Raw genomic sequence first — 10,624 nt, 5'->3', positions numbered from 1 at the left:
CGACTGTATTTCCTCACTATCATGAGCTTCCTTATTTAAAATCTCCCCCTCCTGAGCCGTTTCCAGATTTTCCAAAATAGGAATAATTGAATTGTGAGATGGAGAATTCAAATCAATTAAAATCTCACCTTCTTCCACATTTGGTAACTGAGGCAGAGAATTAAGAGGAAGACAAGCCCCCGCCATTACTCCATCATTGTTCACACTTTTTGAATTTGAAATCACAAGATCGTGGTCCCTTCTTTCCAAAGAAGTGTTGATGCAAACCGGTGAGTTATTCGTTCCCGAGTTGACTCTGTCTTCTTCATACACCGCCCCTGGTATCTCTGCATTGGCTCGAGCATTCTGCCGCTCGTCATAGGCCTTCTTTTCTTGGCAGGCGTGAACTTGGTGCCCCAGTTTTTTGCAGAAACCGCATTTGCCCAATGAATCCTCGTATATCAACTGCTGCTTGAACCAGAACAAAATTTGAGTCCCAGGCTGTTTGCGTTCCACTTGGATTTCCTCCAGCCTTGGAACCCCCACTTCCATTTCCACTAGAACACGAGCATAATTTCCGTATATAACGCTTTTGGTGCGTTGATCGAGACCAACTGGCCTCCCTACTGCCTTGGCCATTGTCAATAATACCTTTTCATGCCAATATTCCAGAGGAAGATCTGGAAAACGCACCCAAACCAGGACCTTATTGATCAATTTTTCATGGATGTTAAAATCTGGACGCCATCTTTGAAACCGAACGAGTTGACCTCCAATCTTCACAGGGCTTCGCTTCCACATCTGGGCCATGTCAAGCTCAGACTCAAATTGGAAGATCGTGAAGCCCTTACCCATTGGTATCATCTTCACTTTACCTTTCAATTTCCAAAATTCACGGGCTTCTCTGCGAACATCATCCAGGGAAAGAAAACGAAAATTGATTCTGCCTATCAGGGCAAATCGATATTTTAGTAATCTATCCTCATAAGCCTCCTGGGGAATGATCACCTTGGTCGAATTCCCTGCATGAACAGGGTCGGGCAGTTCATCCACCATAGGTATGTTTGAGCCTACCACATTCGCATAAGATTTGTGTGGAATTTGATCAGTTGAGACGGTCACTTTTGCAGAAGCTTCGGTATCAGAACCAACAATGGAGGCGAAAGATTTATTTGCAGCAGCAGAAGGCTCCTTTCCTCCATCCAAAACCGCCTTCTCCATTGGAGGATGAGCCTTCCAAAAGTCTGTTAACCGGAGTTGCCTTCCCCTTTCCGGCGGGAAGCCACCTCCTGGACCATCCCCTGTGACTGTGAAAGGGCTCTCAGACATTCTGATTCCTACCCTTCATAAAACTTAGATCTGGAAAAATTAAGTCAAGCCGAGAGGAATCGATGGGGTAGAAGTGCAGAACCTTCCCTGAGAACTCCTAACCGATGCTGTGATTTTTCCAAATTTTTCTCACAAAATCCTCAAGAAGATCCGAGTCACTTCCTCAGACTCTCAGAGATCTTTCCCTGCTTTTCCCCTGACTTAGAATACCCGATCGAACCCGAAGGGAGTCTGCAGTTGAAGCTGATCAAAGAGCAGAAGCTGCAATTTCGTTTGATGGCAGAATTTCCAGATCTCCGTCGGTGGTGGCAGAGTCACCAGATCTCCGTCGGTCTCAGTCTCCGTCGGTCTCAGTCTCTCCGTCAGTGGTGTCAGAGTCACCAGATCTCCGTCGGTCTCCGATCTCTCTCAGGGTCACCAGATCTCCGTCGGTCACCAGATCTCCGTCGATCTCCGTCGGTCTCCGATCCCCAGTTTTGGGACGGTTCTCCTAAAAATGTTGTTCGAGTCTCCCTCGGTGGTGGCAGAGTCTGCAGATCTCCTAAAAATGTTGTTCAAGTCCGTAATCGAAGCTCCTGAGAATCCTCTCATTCGTCTTCTTCATCTTTAAATAGAAACCGCAACCAGCAACCAGCAACCGATTCACTTCGTTTTCAGGCAGAGTTCGTTCCTTCTCAACAGTCACGGCCGTCGACTTCAGATCGATTTGAGATTTCTACTGTGTAATTTCGATTCTCGATCTTCGATCCTCTTCAATCTGGTTCCCAAAGTCACGGCCGTCGACTTCAGATCACGGCTGTCGACGGTCGACTTCAGTCACGTCCGTCGACTTCAGATCGATCTTAGTTCCTTCTCTTCAGTCACGGCCGTCGACTTCCAAACGCAACCAGTCCTCTCAAACTCGGAGAGACGCCGCTGCCGCCCTTGGCTCTCTTCACAACATGTAATGTTGCCGCCCTGCATCTCATATTTTCCTTCTACCCTCTTCTCTGTTCTTCAACCTCATATTGCCCTTATTTTTTTTTTTTTTTTTCAAAGCAGAAAAACCTGATTTGTCGCAGAGAAGAGAGACGTCGTTGCCGCCCTATTCTTCGTCGTTCATCAGCTTCAAGTACACACTATGATTCAGATTTGGATCTTAAAACACCATTTGTTGCTACAGTTAGGGTTTTCGATCGGCTTCTTGTTGCTTGTTGGAATCCATATGCTTGAAGTTGCAGAAATTTTGATTAAAGATTGTGAGGTCTTTTGTTATTTGTTTCTGTGAATTAATGATTTATTTGCAATCCAGATTTTAATTCTTTCTTGATGAGAGTTTAATTTCCTCTGTCTGATTTGGTCTCTGATCTTAGAACATTTGAGTTTACATCCTTGGGGTTTCGAAACTGTCATTTAAACAGATTCACTAGAAATCGTCTGAAATTCTCATCTTGTACAATTCCATGCAATTCCACCCTAAATGGCTGACACGTGTAAATATTCTATATCTACGATTCAGATTGTATTATGGTTGTATTATGGTTGATTAACATTGTATTAGGGTGGATTAATCTGAACCGTAGATATAAAATATTTACACGTGTCAGCCGTTTAGGGTGGAATTGTATAGAATTGTACGAGATGGGAATTTCAGACGATTTCTACCCACCAAACATCCTTTTTTCGTTTTAAAATAACATTTTGACACAGAAACTTAAATTTTTGCTTTTGACACGAAACATCGTTTCTGAAATAGAAATGATATCAAACGGAGCCTTAATGGCATTATGTCTACATAAAACGTTTCGAGAAATAGGTTTATCAAACACCAAAAAATTCGTTTTTATTTTTAAAAACGTGAAAAAACCGTTTCTGCTGTTTCTAGACACAGAAATAACGGAAATGTTATCAAATGATGCCTAGGTGTTTACACCCTTGCTTCCCTCACTACTGTGAAGGATTATCAACCGACGATTGAATAGCTCTCTTAATGATTGATAAGTTTTTATAATTCTTTAATGGGTTGAGTTTCCTAAACCAATTGTGTAAAATTCCTCCTACCAAGAATAGAAAATAAAAATGTAAAAGTCCAACCATTAAATAATCTCTACATGATACACGAAAGTGGATCGTAAAATGAAATTCACATCCACCCCCAATAAATTGAGTTCAGATCAGATACTCGTATAAGAATGATTTACGTATGGTGTTTGATCCACACTTGGACTCTAATTAATCTCTCTTTTCTTTTAATTGATTTTTATTTTTAGTGGTAGGAGAATCATTTTCGAGGACTAGATCCACAATCCAATCGACTAGTCTATTATTACAAAAAAAAAAAAAAAAAAAAAGAAAGAAATTTACATTAATCTTTCCTCACATTTGTCCTTATTGAAAATCCCTTCCCTTCTCTTATCTCTCCTCATCTCAAGCCGACCTGAAACTGCAAAAGAGATTCTCAGCAGTTCGCCTTTGTGGATCAACCTGTTAAAGAATCTGCCTACGAGCTTCTGTTTCACAGAGCCATGGGTTTCGTTCCATTTGAACAGTATTGGGAGGAACTTAGGAGAATCTCAGATTCTCAGCTACCCAGACACTTCTTTAGCCCCAAGATAATCTCTAGTTTTGAGGCTTTCCGGTGTGAAATCGGTTTGAAGATGATGGAGGAGATCAAGACTTCCATGGAATTGAAAGGAGAGGTGGTGGTGGAGTTGCTGCATTTTGGGAGTAATCTCTCAAGAATATCATTTTATTGAGATCTGATTCTCGTATTATTGTGGGCTTACATCATCGTCTTCCCTGTTTCCTTGAAATTCTGATGAGGCACCAAGGAAATCCTTCTTGTAATCTTGGTTCAAGCTCTGTTCTCGAATTCTGTCCTTGACAAGGCCAGCAACAATCTCCAAAGCCCCTCTCTGTTTCTGTTCCATAGCCCTTCTTTTGCCCTGTGGGTCAAGCCATCTTAGTGAGGGGCAGAAATCGGAAACATTGGGTTTCCTTGCAAGTTCCACAATCGCCTTGTTCAATTGAAAGAACTCATCCCCTTGGATTAATTCAGTTAATTGAAAAAATACGATTTAGTGATTTTAGGATTGGAAATGTTGTCTCGAATGTTTGAATTCAATCTCAAATGGCAATCCTAGGACCATCTGGGTATTGGTAGGAACCCAAACACATGATACAACATTGCAACAAATAGGATCTCTCAGGTCAAAGGTCAAGTGACGGGTATGAATCTCATTTTCACACAACTGGCCGAGATTCTCATCAAATTCTTTTTTATAGGTTCACAGTATGTGTGTTTACCTTTATATATTGGAATCACATCCCTGGTAACATACAATGTAACGACCATATGAACAGGATTTCCACTCCTATCCCTAGCCAAGAATAATTTTAGATGAAAACCCATGGAACAACTTACAAGTCCAACCAATAAATAAATGACATGCATAAATGAAATTAAACAGTCTTATCAATAAACCAGGTTTGATGGACACACATATCCAATTTCGAGTTCCACCAAGTTCTTGCCAAGGTCTCCCACTGTTTTAGGGCCGTTCATCTCATGGCCTTCTTTGTGGGTTAATTTCGGTTTTGGGATTTGTAATCGGTTTAGCTTATCACTGTAATTACTTGTGGGTGTGAATCAATCGAGCGAAGAAGGGCGTCAAGAAGACGATAAAGACGCAAAGAGAAAAATTGAGACTAAAAGAGAGTGGTTTGGGCATAAATCGAGAGGCACACAACCCTTTTCTTGCTGGAGAAGATTGGTGCCTTTCATCGCCCAAGAAGATAGGTATTGGTGATCTCTTTCAAAGTGTGAGAGGTTTCCCTTCCCCGTTCATTGGAAGGAAGGTTGATGACAAACATGAAAGAAGGGCAAAGTGAGTATTAATTGAAATAAGGCTCCACTTAATGGATTGATCCTCAAAAGCCTCTCACGGTGTTAGGTTGGGTGGGTTTACATGTAATAAACGAAACACGAGAGAATAGATATAATAAGGACAAATGCAAGGGAAGGAGGATATAAATTTCCCAAAAAACTAGCCTCCATTATCACTTTATTTTATTTGGTAATAGATTTTGATATAGTATCATCGCCTTTACTCTTTTTTTTTTTTTTTTTTTTTTTTTGTTAACCAAAGGTGTCCGGGCCAACTTACGTGCACATCGACTAATCCTCGGGGAGACTAGCACAGCAATCCACCGCTATGATCTCCACTTAAATCGCAGATGCACAGATGAGGAATCGAACTAGAGACCGTGCACCTAATCCACACAATCCCCAGTTCGCCCTAACCATCTGGGCAACCTATGGGTGGATTCAGAATAAACAATGAAAACACACACACACACACATACTCACACAATGCGTATGACAGGATTCGATCCCACGACTTGTTCCCCTGGGTGCCGACCCCACATCTCTTTCTCTCTCTCTAACATAGTGAAAGATATTTAACTCTATTGGAGATAGAATGTGAACACCTGAAATGTGTTCACTTTATTTTTAGGTTTTATTTATTTATTATTTTTTTTAAAAAGCAACGAACTTTAAAATGTAATACATTTAACACAAATTATACGTGTTTAATATACAATATTGTAAAAAATCGTGTTTTTACTGTATCTATAGAAATATACTGAAGAAAAAAATTCTTTTTAAACAATTTTTTTTTTCAATTAAAGGTTTGAATATGCATTTAATATGCGACTTTACTAACTATGGCTGGGACGCAAACAATGTGAACAAGTTGTCTATATATAATAAGTTTAATTTTACTTGAGGCATAAAGACTGTTGTGTCACACAAGGGAAAAGGAGAAACACCAAAAACTTGAGAATAATTCACCAGGAAAAGGGAATGGAAATCCAAACTGATGTGGGTTCAACGCATTTTAACTTAGGAAGACTAACTGATCTTTGCAGAATCAAGACACCTCTTCCCTGTATGAGCCTTGTTCAAAAAGTTGCTCAAGTAATCTTGAAATAAGACCTCATTGTAATGAGCCATCCCATCCTTCTCAACCACATCAGGCAATGGTGCAATCTTCACTGTCGCTTGAGGGTTAAAAAATATAGGGCATGAAACTCTCGATTCTGTGCTTGTTGTTCGAACTCTGTGTTCTGCACTCATGTATCTGCCATTGCTCAGTATCTTGCACACCAAATGAAAGAGAACGAAAGAAAAGCTTAATTAGAGAGAGTTGAGAAAGTAATGAACAATGTGTTCTAGATCTAGAATACTGGTAGTGAATGTTAACAATAGTCAATTAGCCCCTTCCACACATTGCATTAGCCATAGCCTCATGCATTGGGTTGCTCTATGAAAGTAATTAATTAACTTATTGACCCATCAAATTGACTTGGTCAGTCACATGTCAATTTGACTCAATTGCATTTCAAATCGTGCTGAGTATTGAGTTTTAGAGCTCTTATGGTTACATACCTGAAGGCTATCCCCAACATTGATCACCAGAGCTCCTGGGATTGGTGGAATCTGTACCCACTTTCCCTCATTTTCGGCATCTATTCCATCTTTCATTTTAACATACAAGCCACCAACCCCATCTTGTAGCAACACTGTAAGGGTGCCCATGTCGGAATGCCGGCCAGCTCCTACAGTTAGGTCTGGATTGGGACATGGTGGGTAGAAGTTCATGTTACAGAATCTTGCACCAATGTATGCATCAGCCATGGTATCATCCAGCTTCATTCCAAGGCTCTCAAATAACACCCCCATTATCTTTCTCACCATCTCTGATGTTGTCTTTAGGTAGCGGAGTTCAACTTCCCTAGCATTCAAATGCTTGCATTTCAAGATAATGATGATTAAAGGCATGAAGTATAAAATAAATATATGTTATTTCAACTCTAGTCTTAGGAAAGTCTAAAATGGGCAGATTGGAAAGTTTAACAATGTGAGTGAAGATCACAGTTTTAAAACCTGTCCAGAGATTGAATCATTGAAGTGTGCAATTTCCACTTTAACCCAATTCTCCCCCTATTGAGAGGGGGTCTTTGTTAAATGTCTCCATTCCTGCTGTAGCCCACCCAGGTTCACTGCTTTGCAAGTCTGGTTTAAAAAAAAAAATGAAAAATACTGTTCATGCTCATTCCATGAAACCTGGGCTAGATCAGTAGGGCTTTCAGCCCCCTCCCACCCCTCCCTCCTCTTCCCTAAAATTATTATACAAGGTAGGATAATTAATAACCTGCTTAAACTTAAGGTGGAAGACTAACCTGACTTCTTCTGGCCAGTATTTCATTGCATCATCATCAGAGGTATAAACCATGCTCAAATAATCTATCCATTTCAAGACCTTATCCTTCTCTGTAAGACAGCTAGTACCATAAGTCACATAGGGTGTAGGGCTCAACCCCTTCAGATAAACTGCTTTCTTCTCTGGTGGTTGATTAAAGAACCGGTGAGCTGCATCTTCAAGACCCTCAAGCACTTCTACTGGCACACCATGGTTCACCACTTGGAAGAAGCCAATAGTTTCCGCAGCCCTTGTGAGAGCCTCAATAATTTTTCCATGATTAGGGCCATCAAGTTCCGAAAGGTCGATAGGTTGTGCTAGATATGTTCCTGCAACTTCCTTTCTTATTCTTTCTTCTAGAGGTTGGATGTATTCATTAGGCACTGTCAGCAAGCCAGAATCAACAAGAACCTTGACGCCATTACCCCGCCGGACTACAAAATCAAACAGCGAGTTGCCGTCGGCAAATGTTGGTGCCATTTTGGAAAGGCCTACAATTGAAGGGGTAGAAGGTGGGTGCAACTGTAGTATTATGTATGAGTGGTAGATGGCTATGGGTGAAGACTGAGGAGGCCTTCATAGGTTTTTAATTTTTAGGGTTTTATCTTAGGATCTGTAATCAAGTGATCTATAGGAAAAGTTAGACGATGGCGTTTTTGAATGTGGTAGATGATGGTAGAGATATGGATCATGACCCAGGGGGAGGAAGACCGACGGATAGGGGCAGGCAACTTCGCCTTACTGATTTCTGGAAACCTAAATTAAAGGATGCATCGGAAGCGGTTAGAGAAGAATCTGAGTTTCAAGCCAAAGAAGATCTGAGTACTAAGGTGGATGACAGCAGAAATCAGAAAGATAGAGGGGATGGTGTGAAGAAAACTTTTTCTACTGTTGTGGGTAAGGCTTTACCGGACGTGGAGCAGTTGCTGGATCCAATACATGCTGGGGCGCACACTAAGATTATCATCCCGCAGGAGGCATATGAGGAGAGGCTGGAAAAATTCAAGTTTGCTTTGATAGGTAGGGCAAACTTCAAATTTATGTCTATGAATGATATTCGTAAAGCTGCAGGAGAGGGGTGGAATTTGAAGGGGAGAATTTCTTTGTCTCCTATGGGGAAAGGCTTCATTTTATTTCAGTTTGAGTTGGAAGGAGATATGTCTGCAATTTGGAGAAGGAACCTAATCAAGGTTAGAGGACAATTGATTCGATTCCAACGCTGGAAACCAGATTTTGATGTGCATGCGGTGAACAACCCAACCAAACTGGTGTGGATCAGATTTCCAGGCCTTCCCCTGGAATATTGGCATGAGAAGATCTTGTTGACAATGGCTAAAGGGGCAGGTAGACCTGTGGCCCTGGACAGACGCACCAGATCGGCGGCAATGGGGAATTTTGCGCGTGTTCAGGTAGAAGTGATAATTGGGGAGAAAAGGGTGGAAGAGATTCAGGTGGAAAGAAAGCAACCAGGAACGGGGGAGATTTTTTGGTTTAAACAGTTAATCGTATATGAAGATGGGTTAGCTAAATGTGGTTTTTGCAAAAAAATCGGGCATACTTTGTTTCAATGCAAAGAGAAGAAGAAGGTGGATGCTCGAGACACTGGGGCGGCAACCATGGTGAATGAAGGTGGTGTAGGGCGGAGATCCAGCTCAGAGGGCGGTGGTTTGGGTGAAGGTTTTGTTTCCAATTTGGGTAGAAATCTTACCCATATGAGACAGCCTCCTACCATATTAAGAACTCAGATTAGGGACAATAGTCCAACATCTAAGGAAGGTGTGCAGGGGCAGGGAGATATTGAAATAATTATTCCCTTAGAGAAGTCTACCAATTTGGGAACAAATCACAATCGTATGGGTGCAGTTAACAGTATGGAGGGTAATGGATTGGTGTCTACATTTAATGAGGAATCTGGGTCGGTGGATGGAGAGGATATGGATCATATATCTGAACCAGGAGAGGAGGCAGAGATTGATCACCGTAGGTGCAACTCTCCCATTTTAGAGGAGGATGAGGCTATCTATGGCAAATATGGGTCGGACCATATCAATACGGTATCCGACGGGGAATCTAACTCTGTGGAAAGCGAGCAGCGAAAGGATGATGCTAATCCAAGGGTTGGAAACAATTTGGAGGAATCTTTTGCAGCTTGGAACTTAAGGCCTCGACGTAATATTAATTACAATAGAGGTCATGCTGGTCGAGGATCAACTAAAGGTGGTAGAGGCGGTAGAGGTGAGGAAGGGGTGGTGGCTGAGCATATTGTAAAGGGACTTCCTCCCACCCAGCTGGAGGGAGGACGTGCTTTTGTTCACCATCCAGAGGTTGCTGCTATTGATAATGCTTTACGCGCAGAGGAGGCGGCAGCAAGGAAAGGCAAAGTTTTAGAAAAGGAGCAGACATCCAAGTCGGCTCATCAGACCTATACCAAAAAGTGACATAATGAAGCTGCTATTCTGGAATATCAGGGGTATGAAGAAGGCCTCTGGTAAGAACGCCTTACGTGTTCTTGTGAAAGAAAAGGATCCTGATATTCTTTGCATTGCGGAGCCAATGATCGAGGTAACTAATTTCCCTAATTTATTTTTTAATAGATTGGGTTTCTGTTGCAATTTTATTCATAATTCTCGGGTCGGAAAGGCCCCAAATTTATGGGTAGTTTGGAAGAAGAATTTAAATATTCCTACAATTATTGCTGAGTCCGAGCAGCATATTTCGGTTTCTATTACATGGGACTCAATTACGGCTCAAGTATCTTTCGTTCATGCAAGTAGCTTTAGAGCTGAAAGAAGAACTTTGTGGATGAAGTTGTTGGCTGATTCTCCTCACTCCCCTACTCCATGGGTAATTATGGGTGATTTTAATGCAACCTTGCAATCTCATGAGAAGAGAGGGCCGGGCAACTTCAGTATGGGGTCGGCAGCTGAATTTGGAGCCATGGTTGATGCTTGTGTAATGGCTCAAGTGCCTTCTTCTGGACTGAAGTTTACTTGGTCCAACAACCGCCGCAGAGGTAATGTTCACGCAGTGTTGGATAGAAGTTTCTGTAATGACGAATGGATATCTCGATT

General features: G+C 41.7%; 2 protein-coding genes across 2 annotated transcripts; one reads left to right on the top strand and one right to left on the bottom strand.

Moving 5' to 3' along the window:
• Nucleotides 1-6,052: 6,052 nt before the first annotated feature.
• LOC122059183 (scopoletin 8-hydroxylase-like) lies at nt 6,053-8,033 on the bottom strand. Its single transcript, XM_042621864.1, has 3 exons — nt 7,534-8,033; nt 6,740-7,085; nt 6,053-6,448 (listed from the first exon to the last, which is right to left on the bottom strand). The coding sequence occupies exons 1-3, from the start codon at nt 8,031-8,033 to the stop codon at nt 6,203-6,205; spliced, it is 1,092 nt and encodes a 363-aa protein (XP_042477798.1). The 3' UTR covers nt 6,053-6,202.
• Nucleotides 8,034-8,200: 167 nt separating this feature from the next.
• Nucleotides 8,201-9,991, top strand: LOC122059064. Its single transcript, XM_042621765.1, has one exon. It carries the CDS (start codon nt 8,201-8,203, stop codon nt 9,989-9,991), a length of 1,791 nt encoding a protein of 596 aa, XP_042477699.1.
• The last annotated feature ends 633 nt before the right edge of the window (nt 9,992-10,624 follow it).

This window comes from Macadamia integrifolia, chromosome 13, assembly GCF_013358625.1.
Source record: "Macadamia integrifolia cultivar HAES 741 chromosome 13, SCU_Mint_v3, whole genome shotgun sequence".
Lineage (NCBI taxonomy): Eukaryota > Viridiplantae > Streptophyta > Magnoliopsida > Proteales > Proteaceae > Macadamia > Macadamia integrifolia.
Note: the sequence above shows the minus strand (reverse complement) of the source record. Positions and strands in the feature narration are given on the sequence as shown.

Bases quoted from the DNA above. Each gene is read 5' to 3' on its own strand.
- LOC122059183 (XM_042621864.1), bottom strand. From the start codon at position 8,033: ATGGCACCAACATTTGCCGACGGCAACTCGCTGTTTGATTTTGTAGTC. The intron at 7,086-7,533 runs GTTAGTCTTCCA...TTTGAATGCTAG, and splicing joins TACTGGCCAGAAGAAGTCAG to GGAAGTTGAACTCCGCTACC. The intron at 6,449-6,739 runs GTATGTAACCAT...TTGGTGTGCAAG, and splicing joins ATGTTGGGGATAGCCTTCAG to ATACTGAGCAATGGCAGATA.
- LOC122059064 (XM_042621765.1), top strand. From the start codon at position 8,201: ATGGCGTTTTTGAATGTGGTAGATGATGGTAGAGATATGGATCATGAC.